Source organism: Bombus vosnesenskii, unplaced genomic scaffold (genome assembly GCF_011952255.1).
Source record: "Bombus vosnesenskii isolate JDL3184/JDL3185 unplaced genomic scaffold, Bvos_JDL3184-5_v1.1 scf7180000013267, whole genome shotgun sequence".
NCBI classification, from domain to species: Eukaryota; Metazoa; Arthropoda; class Insecta; order Hymenoptera; family Apidae; genus Bombus; species Bombus vosnesenskii.
The window spans coordinates 7,740,703-7,758,848 of record NW_022882927.1 but is presented as its reverse complement, the minus strand read 5'-3'; the positions used below and the strand labels follow the sequence as shown (position 1 = coordinate 7,758,848).

The window sequence follows — 18,146 nt, the reverse complement described above, 5'->3', positions numbered from 1 at the left end:
CATGCCTCTATTACCCGACAGTTGGCTCCGAATGTGTCGGGGAATCATGCAAGAGCAGTACAATCCGTGTCGTTATATACCATACACGATGTATCCGTGCAACACGTACACATAGAGACGAACGAATATTTTTCTCCTCGGCAAATCTAGTCGACGTTAAAGACGTCGGGCTTAAAGCTTTTGTGAAATGTCAAGCGCCGTACATTATAATGGGTTGAATGTGTTCGGGAAAACTGTCAAACTAAACGTAAACGATAGAGTACCATTCGAAAGCAGAGGCGAACCAGTGAGAGGAATAGCACGGACGGGAAAAAGTGGGAGTGAAAGTGGAAAAATTCACTTTTTCAAAATTATACGAGAAGCAAAGGCACGTTCCTAGTAATACGTGAGGCTGCTGATGTTTCGCAAAAAACGATGGAGCCCGAGGAACCTCTGTTACAAGGGATCCTGCTGTTACCACCGCAGGGAATGTTAGGCCAGCTCAAGGTTGGTTAACGTTACTATGAATAAATGATTGTTTCAAATTCTCACGATCAATTGACAAATTGGTTTTTCCCATTTATTTATTTATTTATCTGTATCTTTCAAAGAAATATTTGTCCATATCGATGGCCACCGATTAGTGATCAATGAATTAACCTAAAACTCGCGCGATAAGTTCCAGACATTTCAAGCGTGTGCAACAACGCTGAATCGATCTTGGCACACGTCATTCTTGATTCATACCAATAGTTATGATTTTTCAAATACACAAAATCTGTTTCTTTTCAGTCTTCTTAACATTAAAATATTTATATTGACAGGCAATTACGTTGTTTATATCTTTTATAGAAATCTTGGCACAAAAGATTCTGTCAGCTGTTTAGGACTAGTAACTATGGGATCAAACGTGTAGAAATTTATGATAATCAAGAAGAAGCTATATTGCAGTTACATGCTCCTCGCATCATCACGTTAGATGCATGCATTAAAATAGCACCTAGCAATCAGTCACATGTATTTATTGTAAGTAAACATTTAACATAAGATTTAATATTTAGCAAACAGTGAAATGAAATGATTCAGTTCCTTATTTTTGTTGTATGTAGGTTGTGACTAAATCAGGAATTCATTATTTTGGATGCTATTCGGAATCTGATATGAGTCATTGGATCACTGCATTCCAGTTAGTAGCATTTAAAGATAGTGTGTCTAATCAAACAATAGAGGAGAACAACGACCTGTACTGTACCAGTGGAGAAGGAGTATTTTCTGTGAAAGTAGTAGAGACAGATGCATCTAAGCGATGTGGTTTAGAAACTAGGAACTATACACTTGTAGTAGCTGCAGTTGATATTAAATTAATGGATGGGGATGTAGTTCTATTTACTTGGCCATATCGATATATCAGAAGATATGGTTACAAAGATGGAAAATTTATTTTTGAAGCGGGACGAAAATGTGAATCTGGGGAAGGTTCTTTTCGCTTGGAACACAGCAGTCAACAAGAAATTTTTCGTTGTATGTATTCCAAGATGAGGTCAATGAAAAAGTTAATGCATGAAGAAAATAATGCAAACATTGACTGTAATGATGCTCAATATCATGCAGCTTTATCGATGGAAGCTGGATCTAGAGCAGCCTTACCCCCTTCTCCAAATAGTTCTGCTAACTTAATTGATATTGACTTTTCACCGCAAAATTCACAGAAACAGTCAACTTCATCATCTAATTTAGATACTAGTTCATCTTCTAAACCGTCTTTATGTATCGGTAAACCGAAACCCGCGAAACCACCGCGAAAGTACGTTTTCACCAGTTTGTTAGACAAAAAAAGCGTAGATCCCGAAGTATCAGAGTTGCCTGCCTGTGGAGAATACAAAGCATTAAATCGCGATAATTCGCCAGAAATGTCTCAAAAAACGATAGGAAGTTCCATATTAGATGACGAAGAAAGACATCCTTATGACCTAGTAGAAGTAAGAAATGATGCATGGAAAACTCATGGTATTGACAATATACATCACACAGAGAGATTAAACTCGTTGTTGCATAGTGATAAAGACAAAGAAAATGAGGATGATTTCCAATACGAAACGATGATGCCTGTTATATCGTCCCAAAGCTCTTCAAAGAGTAAGTCTAGTATTACAGATAGTCCAGTGACTTCGACTAATCATGTACCCAATGATGAATCTGATTACGACAAGTTGGAGCATTTTGGTTCTGCAACTAAAATTACTCAAAAGGGCACATTCAAATTTGGAAACTTTAATAGCATGTCTCAAAATTCACATTCAAATGTATCTTTAAATACTTCCGTTGCTGATACCAGCACTGCATGGTCCAATTATGATATTGTTGAAGATATGTCTGCTGTTAGATTAGCAGATGATAGTCATCTTGGATATGGTGTTATTAGAAAGAAAACAAATCAGTCTGATACTGCATCTACAAGCAGTAATATGGGTCCAAAGCATAAAGTCTTTAATAATAGTGAATATGCAATTGTGTCAAAACCAAAAAGGGTATAAAAAATCAAAAATAATTTCAGTTAATAGTGACTACACAAATATAATAATTATTTCTGCTCCAGAGATTCTTAGTTCCCGAAAATGATAACAAAATACTAGTCTACAGTATGACTAGGGTAAGCTGATTTTTATTGTGCTAAATAATGACAAAAATAAACATGTCAATATTTTATAATATTATAAAAGTGCAGAAGTGAAATGACATATTTTTGTGCAAAGATTAGTTTAAGAAGTACTAGTCTACATAATCACTGTCAATTATGTAAGAATAATTATTTTTAGAGGCAAGATGATTTTACACATTTTAATAATATTTAAAATATATTATTCAACAAATATTAAATGCTAGTTTATCAATATTATAAATCTGAAAAAAATTGTCACTAGTATTTCAAAAGTATCAAAATGACTGATTGCAATGAAAAGATACAGTGCCTTATATCACAAAACATAGTCTGATAACAAACTCAAGCAGAATTTGGAAATTAACTTTGCATGTCATTCCAATATCTAGTGTACTTAGATATTTTTAACGTTATTAATATCAATAATATTATCACCATAATTAATTATTCATAGTCCATTATTATAATACTATTGCAAGTTGGACAGAAGTAGTGCCTTCAGAGATGTTTAAAGTTTACGATAGAAACTTTTAAAAATATAGGATTTACATATGCATGATAAGGAAAAAGCAATAAATCATTCCTTTTGTTTTTAATACTATATACGTACATATTTTACATATATATATTTGTATTATACATATATACACATTTATAAAAGATTTAATTATCATCTATATATTTCACTGTTAGTAAGAAAAGACATTTTTATAACAAAATATAATATGTATATGTACATATTAATTGATATACACAGAGAAGTATTCAATGCATAACACAATTAGAAATTTGCCATATAATTTCTACATGTGCCAAGATCTGTTATTTCTTTAAATGAATTTAAATGTTATTGATATTAAATATATAAAATCTAAATTTGTTTTCATAAAAAAAAAAATGCATGTACATTTAATACTCTGAATTAAGAGGCAAATCTTACAGAATTTGCATCATCTGATCTGAGGAACTTTGTTCAAGAATATATATTTTTTACCAAATTGTATATATTAGAAATATTATTTACATGTAGTATACAAACGCACAGTAGAAACAATGCTGTTCTTTTTTTAGCAATTGTAACATGAAGGATGAAAAAACATTTAAGTCTTTCTATGTCAACCAAACTTTGGATATTATTGTTTCTTCATAATTATAACATAGCATTAAAAATACACATAGTCTACAATAAATTTAAAAGTATTTACATTTATTTAGATATATTTATGTCTATTTTGTCAAAATAAAAACTCTGCTTCCTGAACAACATTTCCTATGATTCTTCTGTAGATTTAACCTTCTTATTTTGATCGTGTGTTTCTTTTTGCTCTTCTATTAAACGCTGTTCTATGTTTTTATTATGTAGAATCAAATCATATTCCTCTTTAGCGACAGCCTCGAGATATCCATCAAAATCATTTTGGATTTTTCGTATGGTCTCTCCTTTCGCCGCCAATATTTTTTCGATATTCCTTTTGTTCTTTAATTCCTCGAACCACCCAAGATTATCAGCAATTAAGTGATTATTCTTGCAGCCATCACAACGAATTATAACTACTCCTTTTTCGTATGCTAGTTTCGATATAATTTTCCCATTTCGATAGTTACATTTTTTACATGTAAACATCACCTTTAGTTTTCCTACAACTTTGCCGAGAATATGTTTGTTAGAATCTTCTTCCTTGTTTTCTTTCGATAATTCGCTAAGATTCGTGTTCATCCGTATAAAAATTGGCTTGTGTAGACTGACATCAAGTTTATCTTTCAAAATCAATGGAATCTGACATGAGTTTATAGGTTCTCTCGTAAGAACCAGTCGCGTTCCACATCGAAGTAATTGTCGCAACGGAAACATGCTGATTTTTCTTCTTTTTTACCAGATCTTTTATTCTAGGTACACTATCATTTATTGAAAATATAATTTACTAAATTTCTTTTAAATTGTAATGATATTACCATTGATTAAACCAATTATTTATTACTTGTGTACTTACTATATATCTGTATTTCACGTACATGTTGATATATTTACACGTGACAGGAAAGTCATGACTATTAATGTTGTGACACTTAACTATCATTTTCGTGACACCGTATGCATACTCCCTCTGCTGAACACTGCGTGAAATAACCCGCGCCAAATTCAAATTATAAAGTGGTGTAGCTGAAGCAATGAACAGAGAAAATTTCTTTAAATTAAATTTAAATTTTACATTGTAAAATTACAGAATTACGTAAATTACTATACAAAAAATTGTAAACTAATTGAAAAATTGTAGAACTATTGTAAACTTGCAAATTGATTTGAATAAAACAATCTTATTTGCAAATGGGCAAAGCACTTAATTATTTAAAACCTTCCCAAACTCCATAGGTTTAAGGAATAAGTTATAAGAAATGAACAAGAGTTCGAGAAAATAGGTAAGTATCGGTTAGGTATTGGTAAGTATTGCTAAGTATTAAGAGCATAAAATAACATAACAGGTATCCCAAATCTTTTGAAATCTTTTCTAGCCGCCGCGGTTCAAATGCATGTTTTTTTTTGTCTCTCGCCGTACATACACACGTTTCTCCCGCCAAGAGCCCCGGGAAGAAATATGCATATAGCTCGGTTATTGGTTGTTAAAGGCACTTATTCTAAGTGGGCACTTTTTGGCTGACTTCTTAACTAATTGCATTGGGGATTTCCCTATCCATCTGTGATTCCAACTAATACTTTGATCTATCGAATAAAATTAGGTTAAAAGGAAGGTAGGGAGAAAGCTGAGGTCTAATTCAGAAGACATAATCATAAAAATCCATAAATTAATTCCTCAGATTATTCTTTTGTACAGAAAGAAATAAAGTTTTGTTCTATTTGCGGACACTGGAACGCTTACCATAATACATACTGTTTCTATTGCTGTCTTCATCGTATACTATTGTTCTCGCCCTCTTTGTTTGGCAGTATATATATCTATTCTTGTCGCACACGAGTCGTTCCTTGTTGTACGGACAAGTCATGTGCTGCTATCTATTAAAAATAGAAGTAATAATAACTTAGAAAGTATAATAGATGGCAGTATATGACTTGTCAATAGACAAAGTGCGCGATAGTGTTAGATAAGGACAAATATATGCCCGTCACAGATAAGAAACGCGCTAGGATGCGATAAAGGCAAGTGTATATATTCCTACTAGACAAGGAATGCGTTATTGTACGAAGAGGACACCAATAGCAATTAGTTCACCTTTTTCACCGCTATGTGGTGATAGTGTGTCTTTCCATAGAGATATGTATATGAATCTCTATGGGTCCATTTTAAACCAAATGTATATGCATATATGAAGGAATCCACGTTTAAATTTACCCTCTGTAACCATCTTGTCAAGAAATCTTAAAATGACCAGTACAAGAAATGTAAAAATAGATAATAATCACATTTATACAACACACAATAGGCACTTAATATAAACTACGTTATATTATTACTATTGATATATATCAAGACATACTGAATAATTAATATTACATAATTACTGCAATTGTTTACATTAACATAACGCACATGTTTAAAATTAATCAAATCTTACCATTACTAGAAAGGAAATTTCCTCTCTACTTTTACGCGGTAAGCAATGCTAAATTATCATTGGCTAACAAGATTAACAGATAACTCCAATTTCATTATCATTGTCGCCACTCTTTTCATAGTTTATTTATGATGAAATAAGTTTAAACCGTTTAGCGGTGTAAAATTATAATGTTTGAAATAGACCGATTTTTGAAGTTTGAAGTTTTTATAAATAATAATCATTATCGATGTTATGAGTGCAAATAAACGATATGATATCTTTAATTTTTGATAACAAAAAGTATAGTGAAACATTCTGCATGATTGGTAAACACAAAGAAGGAAAATGAATCAAGCTGTGGAATTTTTATGTAGTGCCTTGATCACACCTACCCTTATCAATAAGAAGTAAACGGTAAATCAAAAAATAATAAGTACTAAGGCAGCTCATGTTATACGTAATTATATTTACGTAGGTTGAGATGTAGTTTCTATATACTTCGATGTAGTTACTAGACATATATGTGTGTGGTACTATACATATATGTGTATATTTACATACATACATATCGTATGTAATGCGCATTTAATTCGATCCGTGAATACTAACACTTTAATCGTTTCCTGCGAACCTTTCATATGTGAGGAAGGTCATACATTTTTAAATGAAAATGATTGACAAATTTAATCAATTGTATTAACAAGGTTCTAGTAAAGGTAAGACAAGATATTTTGTTAAATCTTTATTATATTTAACATAATACAGGTAACAGTTTTATAAGAGGCATAATTTCATAAATATACGTATACATTTGAAAAATATAATAGAAGCAAGAAATAACCTTTAATATTTTTTTCTTTTTATTTTTTATTACAACTACACTGTTCGCCAGGTTTGCAAGCGCATGTGTCTGCAAAACAAAATACAAAAATAAGATTAGTGTAAAGTATCTAATGCCAGTTTATCTATAATAAATATTAAGTATAACAAAACGTGAAACAAAAAGTAATTCATGACTTCAAAAATTGTCTTAATATTTTGAGTAACAAATTTTCAAACAAATATTTCGTGTAAGTAACAAAACCCGTTGGAAATCGTAATTTAACCGACCTATAGAATGAACTGGCACTAACAATAGTCATGGTTAAGCGGTCGTTGGCCGAGTTTACAAAAAAACAGAGCAAAATGAGATCAGAGAATTGTTACCACATTTCCCCGAAGATTTTTTATATTTTGTTAATAGGCTAAAAAATAAACTATAATTCTTTTAACATATCGTTTGAAAATTTTAATTTAAACTAAAAATTATTGTATTACCTGCGCTTGAGGAATCGCCGCATTTGCATTTCTCACCACAATGACATTGTTGAGATTTGTCTGCAATAAAAAGTAAAATATAGGTAAATTATTACGTTCCAATACAGGTAATTATAGGTATAAACCAATAAAACTAGCCGCGTATTATGAAAACTCCAAAAAAATTCCGCGTAGTTCTAGAAATTTCAATTATCTCACATTCATTTGCATAAAACGAAACTATGTGAAAATATCGAAATGCATTAATACATATTGCAATTTAAAAAAAAAAAGATTTGGAAAGCAGTTGCTATAATTATAAAACAAACGATTTGACTAGTTGTTAATAATTACAAGTGAAAAATATTATAAATGAACATGTCAAAATATATGTAGGAAATTAAGAAACATTGATACTGAAAATGTTAGCACTTAAATAAAAGCGAATAGGATTACTAAAAGTTTTACAATAATTTAGTGAATTGCACATTCAATCAATGAAATTGCGCATTGAATTGCAAAATTCCATCAGATCGTCATATAACGTAAGGAAATAGTTTCTTAGAAATAGAAGTAATTCCTACCTGAGCCCTTATCGCAAGCTGGTCCTGGCATTTTGTAGTTTGTAAGTAGTTACTTGGTTCGATTTACTTGCAAGCAGAATATAAACTTAGTTCCGACACTTTCGGCGTACCTGTTTGAATTTATCGATCATCTCCTACTATGAGCGTTCTTATAGTAACGCATATCAGCGGCGTGTGCAACTAGCGTCGTGCGCGTGCGTGCCATGTGCAAATCAGGAAGCATACTACTAATTCACCCTGGCTTCCTGTATTAAAGTTAGAATTTCGGAATTTCAGATATTCTTGAAATTGCATCAACATCTGCCACATTTTTCTAGTATGATAATAGCTAAATAGCAATTGTTTAATTTTCTATTCGTTTTCATCATACGTTGTATTGCAGAATATTAGTAATACAAATTTTATAATTGATTAATACAAGGAACAGAAAACTTCAAACTCTGATAATTCTGTTATAAGAAATCAACGCGATTTTATGCATGTATTTAATTTTAAATGCTGGTAACTAGAATTACTTACGGGGCACATAGATACACAATTTACATCCCTGAACTGGTGCAACACGAAACCAATGAATCACATTACACGTTATGCAATATTACGAGATAAGAACATTAGTATTACCGGAGTCGAGTACTACAATGAATTAGAGTTCATTCTAGAAACTCTATACGAAGAATGTCTTGTAATTAGACTGAATGAATAACTGAATTTCTTTCTATCCTTTTCCCAAAGTCTGGCAGAAAACATAATTAAGTAAATATCATAATATCATATAATATAATATCATAATAAATATTTCATTCGTATGTATGTCGTTTTACGAGTATATTTAATGGGAAGTAAAAATAGTAAAGTTCATTACGAACTTCTTAAGAATATAGAGAACATTAAATTAAGTGAGATTAAATGTATTTTATTAAAAATTATTACTTTATACCATGATTATTTATAATAAAAATATGAAATATTAGTTTTATTGCAAATATTTAAATAGAATTTAAACATTTACCGAGTTGCTACTAAAATTCGTCTTTCTGGCTGTTTCTTTAACATGTGTGAATTCATCCTCTAGTTGTAAACCATGGTAAACCACAAACGATCTGTTTTAGCATGAATATTTTTTATAAGCTACATATCTGTAGCTCTTATAAACATATCCACTGGTGACATTATAGTGTTATAATTCAACCGATATAAGCCTTCTGCATATGGACTTTTTAAAATCTGCCTTACCTTTATATTCTGTACAAGAGGGTTCATGTTCAGAAAATATATTTTTTCTTTCTACAATTCTTATTTAGAGGAGATTTAAAGCAGAATAGAGCATACTTAGAGAAGGGGTCGCAAAAGGTAATGATTTAACAATGGTGATATATAAAAAAGAATAATAATTTACATTTGGACATAAGTTAAATTTTTTTTTGCTTTATGATTTTTTAATATTTAAAGTTTCTGTCTTAAAAACTATGTCTTTCTCATATTTAGCAAGCAGCGCTTTGCATGTTGCATTCCGGACGACTTGCCACCCTTGTTTGAATTGGCGAACTGATATTGCGCTCAAAGTCCAAATGCATAATTAATCGGATTATCAATTACAGAAAATTTAATCTAAACCTATGCGTGTATGTCAGATTTGAACCTTCGGTCTTCAATTATTTTGAATCTTTAACATTTTACGTCTTTCAATAGGTTTATGCTATGTACAAAGATGTAGACGATCAGTCAACTGAATTCTCATTGGTGAAATGACATGGAAGCCGGTAAACTCTGTTTGAAACTGGCGAACTCAATCATCTTCTCTGTCTTACGATCATGGCAAGAGCCAAACCGGGCTGTGTAAATCTCGCTAAGGTGCCCATGTTCATTTGCAAAAAGAAAGCTAATTAAGAAAATTGATTTGTTAACTTTTATGGTCACAGTTTCTGAATTAAATCCTGAGCTTCTGTCCTACATTTCATTAAACCTATGAAATGCATGAATAAAGATATACAAATTCTATTCGATAGATAGAAACACTATTCTGTACCTGTTCCGTGTTCTATACCTCGTACTGTAAATGTGAAATCATATTAACACTAAGTCGTGACTTCATAGTTATGATACCGAATGTTAGAACACTTATATAGTACATTACGTAAGTACATAATGTACTTATAATACATTCTTCTTATCTCCCTCTTAAAGAGAAAAATCATGACTTTGTGCGACGTGGAAACGTACCGACTATTTTAATGGGCTTCAAGCATTTTACCTGTCCTTAACCATTGGTCATAAAAATTATGTGACAAAAAATGCTTGCATGCTGCTTTATCTTTATTTCATCACAATGTTTGTGATAATCTTATGACATGATATAACGTAGATATAAATATTATTTTACGTCCATTTTTCCTAGAATGTTAACATACTTAAATTGATAACCTATTGACTACTAGAAGAAAAATTTATTCTTTATCCAAAAATCTATTAATTTTGGATATTATCAATATTTCAACAGTTAAGAAAATGTCATGTTTTGTTAATTGTTTTCGTTCATTTTGATCATTTTTTATTTCAGAAACTTTTGATTTTTTTTACGGTGATAAATAGGATATGCTAACGTTGGTAATAATGACTGTCAGACGAAAATTCGCTGCATATTCAGCGAACAGCAAAATGGCCAAAGGATGACAACATACGGCTGTCAGTTGAAGGAGAAAGTTGATATTTTGAAGAGAATTAAAGGAAAATGTCTCACATTCAGTATGTGGACGAATTGGTCAAGGAATATCTGCTCTTCAGAGGTTTTAGCCAAACCTTGAAAGCTTTTGATAACGACTTGAAAGCCGAGAAAGAAAAAGGCTTTAGGGTGAGCTTGTAAGGAATTATGATAGAGAAAGTGAGAAAGTGAAACAAAAATATACGAAAACAATGTCTACAAATTTCATTTAGTTAACGAAACTACAATAAAAAGAATTAAAACTTAAATTTAGTCTCTTATAGTCTCTTCTAAATACCTTATAATGTTTACATTCCTTAATTTCAGGCAAACTGATATAATTCTAGCAAAGATTTTCATTATTTTTTTTATCAGGTTGATAAGATCGTCGATCAATTGATGCAATACATATACAATTATGACTTAGCATCTTTAAGAGAATTATGGGGACATTTAGACATGAGGATGTTCTCCCGTTTGGAAAGTCATTTTACACCAGCTGTGAGAAAACTAGAGAATGCTGTTCTAAAAATGTACTTGGTTAATGCAGCAGTAAATAATAAACAAGATCGGATTCAAGAATTTTTTACAAAAATGACACCAGAGTTACAAGGACATTCAGAGTGGAAAGAATGGTTTGGTAGGACAACATTTTATTGATAGAAATAGTAGAAAAAATGTATTTTACATTTTATTATTTTTTTGTAATTTTTACAGCATTGCCATTTGTTAAAAATCCTGAAGACAATCCAGCATACTCTGTACATTTTAGTAGACAATGGCAGGACACTATGTTAGTGTCCCTGCACAATTTCCTTGCTACTATTTTTCAAGTAGGTGAAAGGTATTTTGCATCGTGCCTCTCATTTACGAGTCTTACCATTTTGATATCATAGAAAAAAATATTAATTTTAACTTAATACAATGAACAAAATGTAGTAATATATTTATATATTTAACCACATTGTATATAGTTTAATTTTAATTCGCATGAATTATAGTGTATGCCACAACCGACGTTGCTTGCGATAGACGAGGACACAAATAGATTGAAACGGCTTCAAGAAGAGAATGAAGTATTGAAACAACGTTTAAGCGAGTCTGTTAAGATAGAAAATGTAATGGATGTAAATCCAGGACCAGCTCCTCAGCATCCACCACTCATGGATGACTTTTACATTATAGCACAGTAAATATTTTAATTTACCGTTTGATAAACCGATGTAATTCAACATGCTACACCATTTATTAACATTTTCCTTGCTGTTCAAACAGAGAATCTCCTTTATTAGAGAATCCAAAAACCTTAAGGAATCTCATAAGAAATATAGGCGGCGGTTCCAGTCCAATTTTAAGTAGAAAGCCTGGGACAAGTATAAGAAAAGTAGTAGAACCGGAAGTGACATCAACAAAAAGAACCAATACGAAAGGAAAAATACATTCGATCAATAAATCCGAACCTGTTAGCAAAAGAAGTATTAGTTGTGATTCAAGATTAACAAGCTCTAGAAAAAGAGATTCGTCTATCGATGCAGTAGCTGAGCGAAAGGCTAAAGATAAAATCGATTCCACTTACATTCTTCTTAGTCAGGTAAAATACTACTTATTTATATAGCAAATATTTTAGAAATTTTCATAATATGTTTCATTTCCAGGAAGAGTATACGGAACATAAAACATCAATAATTCAATGTAAAAGTAATGCAAGTGGCTCCTACGTAGCTACAGGTGATGCAGACGGTATTATTAAAGTATGGACCCCGATACCTTCACCAAAGTAATTACTTTTAATATTTACAATATTAGTCTTATGGCAGAATTTTGCATAAATATAATCATGTTTTTTTTTTAATTCTATAGAACTGTTACTACATTTATCTCTGCTCCAGCAAACTCAAACAAAGCAATTACTGCGTTAGACTGGATATCAAAAAATGAGCGTTATTTTTTACATGGTGATAACAATGGATTGATTCAATTACATGATACTCGTGATTGCAAAACCTTATGGGACATTCAACATGAGAACTCCCGAATCATTACTTTGTTATGCAATCCAACGGAATCCACATTTGTATGTTCCGTATCAGATTCGAACGAAGGAAAATTATTATTGTATGACATAAAAACAAGAAAATTAGAAAGAACTTTACCTATGGAACAAAATGTAACTGCGTTGTGTTCCGCATTTAATCATAACGGGCAGCTCCTTATCACAGGGTTATCCAATGGAAATATTTTAATACATGATTTAAGACGGAACGAAATTATTGATAATATAAGCTGTCATTCGAGTCCAGTTATTGATATAGAACTAATTAATGATTATACAAATATCTGTACACAAAGTGAGGATGGAAAATTGTGTCAAAGAAGTTTGAATCATTCAGGAAAGATTTTATGGGAAACGAAAATCAAGGTAGAGAAAAACACAGTTCATGGAAAATTGTTCACTTTTGACCAAAGCGGTAACTATATGCTACTTTGTACACAAACTGGAGGAAATATATATAAAGTACGTAATTTTTATTGTCTACTGATATTTTAAGGATTTGATAGCTCTGTTCTTCAACTACTGAATATAAATTTTCAGATGCCACCAGGTGCACAAGCAAAGATTTTAGAATTAGGCGGACATAAAGGTACACTTTGCTGCGACTGGTCTACCGCCAATCAATCCGGAACGTGTATAACTGGTGGTGCGGAAGGGAAAGTACGCGTGTCGACGTTGCTCTCACCATGATACAGAAGCAAAATTAGTATCTGTGTGAATTCATGAAATAATGTGTAAAATTTCTAAAACTAGCTCAAATTTGTAGATACTAAATATATATCTAGAATACTGAACGTCAAGACGAAACTTTTTAATCATTATGTTGCATAATGAAATCATTTTAAAAAAAAATATTCAAAGTAAGGTAAAATTAAAGAAAAGATCCAAATATTTTATGAAGAGTACAATGAAAGCAAACGTATCATGCGTTAATGCAAAATCAAGTGTATTATAATCCTATCTTTAAAATGGAATCAGGGACTACCAATTGTAAAATGTACAGGAACTAATATAATTGTAAAGAAAGGATACATAAGGTACCTATGAATGTTGCGTTAATTAATAGGACACATGATCGAACGACTTTGTAAAAAAAAAAGAATAAAATTCTAATAATTTATGTAGCGATATAATGTGTACACCTAATATTAAAAATCTAAGATACACCTGTAAGAGGTACGGGAATTTGTCAATAAATATTGGGCAATTTTAAAACACTCCTGTATTCTAGTTTAATATACAAAGATTAAAATACACATTTGATCAAATATAAATTTAGAATACTGATAATTTTTTTTATAGAAGGCTCCATTTTAGAAGAGCATAAACTTTGCTCCTCTAATTAAATGAATTAAGTTAATCTACTTTATGAAGATAGAAGTTTTAAGTGTGGTTTTCTCATGGACCAACGATTAAATGGACCTGTCATATCCAATTGAGGTGACCAATATCGTCTGAGAGCTTCAATTATTTCTGCAGGTGTTATTGGTTTTGTTACAGCTACCTGCTTAATTATTTTAAAAAAGAGCATAAAAGTATAATATTTCCTTTTATCATAGATTTTGCATGTTTTAAATGATAAAAATATCACAAACCTTGCCATGGTAATATGGTTTATAAGTGTATGGATTAACATAACTAAGTCTAAGTCGATCTATAGCATCCCCATATATTTTATTTTGGTCCTGTCTTACTAATAGTGCAAAATCTATAATTTGTGCTACTGTTTCATATGCTAAATAACCCAAAATTATATATGCTTGTTTTGTGACTGTTATATCACCTAAATAGCATAATACAAAAATATACTTAACAGATAAATAAAAATTATTCTCAAATGTAAGATAGTTAAATACACAAAACTCACTGTCTGGTGCTATCCAATCACTAAATTTGTGCCTATTCTTATTTGCAAAGGATGCATTACGTGCCTTACTGAATTTTAAATATCTAGCTTCATCCATAGACCTTGTCATAATCTCTGCACGAATACATCTTTGTTGTTTAACTTCATCTACAGTAGATGCATCTTCAAGAAGTTCACCAGTATTGTTAATTTGACTAAGAAAACTATGCAGTGATCCTTTCTTTTTTGATCCATTTGGACTTTCATTCTGTACAATATCTTCGGGTGAATCGCTTTCTATTGTTTTGTGTATGGAAGACTTAAATTCTTTTAATTCTACAAGACATTGCTAAATGAGAATATGTATTATACAAATTTTTATATTATATTATATATATTAAACGAATTTTTTGGTTTATGATCACATCAAACTTGCCTAAATATTTTAGAAGGCGTTGCAATTTCACTTTGTTTTTGCGTAATAAGAAAATCAGATCTTCCGCAGAAATACAAATACCCTTTTTCGAATTTCCCCGTTTCTCAGAAATTTCGCAAGCTTTTCTTACTATTGTCCTCATTTGTTGTAGAACAACTTCTTCTATGATTTTCGCAGATTCAATTAATGGTTCACTACTGTCTCCAAAACCATGCATCATCTGTCGAATTTCTGTAAAATTTCATGTCGAATTTCATATTCTTCCTATTCATATAACATTTGGAAATAAAAATTTCAAATATCAGAATTTTTTATGGAAGATTGAAATACCGGTAGTGTAATTTACAGGTTCATTTCGAAGGAACTGCGAATCATTCGCTGGTTTAGTAAACGATGCTTCTGTCATAATTATGAATTATTCGATAAGTTTTATCTCAGTGAAATGTAAGAATCATTAAGAAACTTTCTACACAGTATACATGACAGTTGTTTGTGTTGATTTAACAGTGATTAGGTTATGTTCCATATATATGTATGTATGTGTTGTTTATATGACCATGTCGTAATCTTACTTCCGTTGCTACATAAGTACATACGTATAATCCTCACGATTATTTTGCATTAACATTATTTTATTTTAAATAGTATTAAACTTCATAAGTAAAAGATATCTTGTAATTAATAATTATTATAATATTGTAATTTAATATTATATAAATAATAATAATGTAATTTTATATTATATAACAAATAAATATCGATTGTCAGAGTCTCATGGGGTCAGTTATTACAACTGGAGATTCATCAATTATCTATTTTGTGACATATTGTATAGATAAGCGCAAAGTATTAGCGAAAATTTGAATGTAAGATTATTTGATATCAATATCGTACAAGGTAGAAATCAATATTTCTGGTAATTCTTTTAGTCTTTTATGATGAAATACGTCAATTCGTGCGTAAAATTCGTAATGCATACATACATCGAACTTCAATTTCTTTTGATTTAAGCATAGCTTAGTGGAATATTTGTATTGAAAAGTTGATCTTATATATTTATTTCTTCTTGAAACTGAACATTCTGCAGATCAAGAAAAATCATAAATTTTTTATACTTCACGTGGCGGCATGAGACTAACATTAACTTCTTTTGCAGTCTTGCGCCTTTTCTACGCGCCTATGCGCGTGATTCTCACGTCTACTGTCATGACAAATTAAAATAAGTCTAAATATTTTGTAATTTTTTATATTTGTTAGTTAAAGAGGAAATGTAATACATATTGAATAAACATTTTACGAGTAATTATTGTTGTTTTCTTATGTTTGATTATGGATTAACATTCTAAATATGTATCATTAAATTATTTCTTCCAAAGATATTTTAAAGATGTTACAAAGACCAATGAATTAAACATCGGTATATGAAATTACGCATGATTTATGTAAATAAGCAAATTTATGATTTTATATTTCATAAATGTAACATTTTAGTAAGTCATAATTGTATCTTCTATGTTAACAGAACACAATGATATAATGCATTAAATCACAGCTCGACATGGAATTACTAACTCTTTCAACAATTTATAATCAATATTTTTCAATAAAATATAACAAATCAGATATAACAAATAATAACAACATAACAAATCTTATAACAAATCAGATGCGAATGATTGTTTTGAAAATTTTTGAAGAGATTAGATTGCACACTGTGAAGTTATCACATGCAGTTTATAATCGTCTATAGAGCATGAAGTACGTTTTAAAAAAGGGAAAAATGGCGGATAACGATGTAAATGGTGACTCTGATGAAGTACAACAGGAGAAATCACAGAAAAAGGCAGCAAAGTATGATAGCGGAGCGGCAGATCTCGAAAAAGTTACAGATTATGCGGAGGAAAAGGAAATATCCTCGTCTGATGGATTCTCTTGTGTAAGTGTTTCTATTATCTTATATTCCACGTGTTTATGGTTGTCAACAACATTTACTAAGTTTCTTTGGCAATGATGAAAATTTATATCTTTCATGTTAAAAATTAGTTTTCCTGTTTTCCTTTGTTGAGTATATATTAATTTTTATAAGTTAATTGTTCGAAAATATGTAATCATTAAGTCTAACCTATAAAAAGTTGTATACACACAACACGCACATAACTATAAGTTGCAATCATTCAGTACGATTTGTATACTACAGGCGTTAAGCATAATCGGAGATCGACGGAATAAAGAAGCTGCGGAGAAGAAGGCGAGAGAAAAGGAATTGCTAAAAGTTCCTATTAAAAAGGAAGACGTAGATCTTATTGTAAGATATTTGATAATTGTTATTAATATTCTTTTCTAATTAATTTTTATCTATTTATTATATGTTGAAAATTTTATTATATTAATTAGATTAATATTAAATTCATTCCATTCCAGATGAAAGAAATGGAAATAAATCGAAACGTAGCAGAACAAACGCTCAGGGAACATAGTGGAAACATTGTGGAGGCATTAATTACATTAACAAATTGACTGTACAGCATCAATTTCAAGCAAACACTGACATAAGAATCAACTTTATTGTAAATTATATGGACTTGGGGATTGTTATCACTTTGGGTTATTAATAATTTATTCGTGTATATTGCGAAATATACTTAAGCTATCCTGTATATATATATACACACACATATATATATATATATACATACATTCTTTTTATTCATGTACCTATTTATACCATTTCTTAAGGACACATCAATTAGAATATATTGGGGAATATATTATATCTCAGGATAAAATAATTGGAACTGTATGTGTTATCAGTGTGTTACCATATGATAAGATTATAGCCTTTATATGTGCAAGGTGTTGATTGTTAGCTCAAAGTAACGTATTTACTTGTTTGCAAAAGGTTGAAAGATTTATAGTGTATCTATACTTTTCTAACAAATTTTCAATAAAATTTCAATAAAATTTGGAAAATTAGGGAAATCAGTGCAATAAAATCTCTTAGTTGAAAATCACAATGTGAAATAAATTAGATTCCTGTATT

General features: G+C 30.6%; 5 protein-coding genes and 1 long non-coding RNA gene across 9 annotated transcripts; 3 read left to right on the top strand and 3 right to left on the bottom strand.

Annotated features, from left to right (window-relative positions):
- On the top strand, positions 1 to 3,828 carry LOC117230428 (docking protein 1). The gene is made up of 3 exons (XM_033487872.1): positions 1 to 486; positions 832 to 1,005; positions 1,089 to 3,828. The coding sequence occupies exons 1-3, from the start codon at positions 415 to 417 to the stop codon at positions 2,511 to 2,513; spliced, it is 1,671 nt and encodes a 556-aa protein (XP_033343763.1). The 5' UTR covers positions 1 to 414; the 3' UTR covers positions 2,514 to 3,828.
- LOC117230430 lies at positions 3,754 to 4,727 on the bottom strand. Its single transcript, XM_033487875.1, has 2 exons — positions 4,630 to 4,727; positions 3,754 to 4,534 (listed from the first exon to the last, which is right to left on the bottom strand). Exon 2 carries the CDS (start codon positions 4,488 to 4,490, stop codon positions 3,909 to 3,911), a length of 582 nt encoding a protein of 193 aa, XP_033343766.1. The 5' UTR covers positions 4,491 to 4,534; positions 4,630 to 4,727; the 3' UTR covers positions 3,754 to 3,908.
- Positions 4,728 to 7,005: 2,278 nt separating this feature from the next.
- Positions 7,006 to 10,114, bottom strand: LOC117230432. 2 transcript variants are annotated; one of them, XR_004492787.1, is made up of 4 exons: positions 10,100 to 10,114; positions 8,071 to 8,315; positions 7,508 to 7,567; positions 7,006 to 7,100 (listed from the first exon to the last, which is right to left on the bottom strand). It is a non-coding gene; the product is annotated as an uncharacterized LOC117230432 (long non-coding RNA). The 2 variants fall into 2 exon arrangements; XR_004492786.1 differs by lacking the exon at positions 10,100 to 10,114 and adding an exon at positions 8,590 to 8,604.
- A 471-nt stretch (positions 10,115 to 10,585) lies between these two features.
- LOC117230427 (WD repeat-containing protein 91) lies at positions 10,586 to 14,041 on the top strand. 2 transcript variants are annotated; one of them, XM_033487870.1, is made up of 8 exons: positions 10,586 to 10,921; positions 11,147 to 11,411; positions 11,489 to 11,604; positions 11,773 to 11,960; positions 12,047 to 12,362; positions 12,427 to 12,548; positions 12,632 to 13,286; positions 13,365 to 14,041. In XM_033487870.1, the coding sequence occupies exons 1-8, from the start codon at positions 10,802 to 10,804 to the stop codon at positions 13,512 to 13,514; spliced, it is 1,932 nt and encodes a 643-aa protein (XP_033343761.1). In that variant the 5' UTR covers positions 10,586 to 10,801; the 3' UTR covers positions 13,515 to 14,041. The 2 variants fall into 2 exon arrangements, with proteins under 2 accessions (XP_033343761.1, XP_033343762.1); XM_033487871.1 differs by having other exon boundaries at positions 10,789 to 10,921; positions 11,099 to 11,411.
- On the bottom strand, positions 14,022 to 15,812 carry LOC117230429 (transcription initiation protein SPT3 homolog). Of its 2 annotated transcripts, none has more exons than XM_033487873.1 (5): positions 15,437 to 15,812; positions 15,107 to 15,337; positions 14,692 to 15,006; positions 14,420 to 14,607; positions 14,022 to 14,331 (listed from the first exon to the last, which is right to left on the bottom strand). In XM_033487873.1, the coding sequence occupies exons 1-5, from the start codon at positions 15,510 to 15,512 to the stop codon at positions 14,191 to 14,193; spliced, it is 951 nt and encodes a 316-aa protein (XP_033343764.1). In that variant the 5' UTR covers positions 15,513 to 15,812; the 3' UTR covers positions 14,022 to 14,190. The 2 variants fall into 2 exon arrangements, with proteins under 2 accessions (XP_033343764.1, XP_033343765.1); XM_033487874.1 differs by having other exon boundaries at positions 14,022 to 14,328; positions 15,437 to 15,810.
- Positions 15,813 to 16,826: 1,014 nt separating this feature from the next.
- Positions 16,827 to 18,076, top strand: LOC117230672 (huntingtin-interacting protein K). The gene is made up of 3 exons (XM_033488354.1): positions 16,827 to 17,042; positions 17,304 to 17,411; positions 17,528 to 18,076. Exons 1-3 carry the CDS (start codon positions 16,860 to 16,862, stop codon positions 17,621 to 17,623), a joined length of 387 nt encoding a protein of 128 aa, XP_033344245.1. The 5' UTR covers positions 16,827 to 16,859; the 3' UTR covers positions 17,624 to 18,076.
- Positions 18,077 to 18,146: the final 70 nt, after the last annotated feature.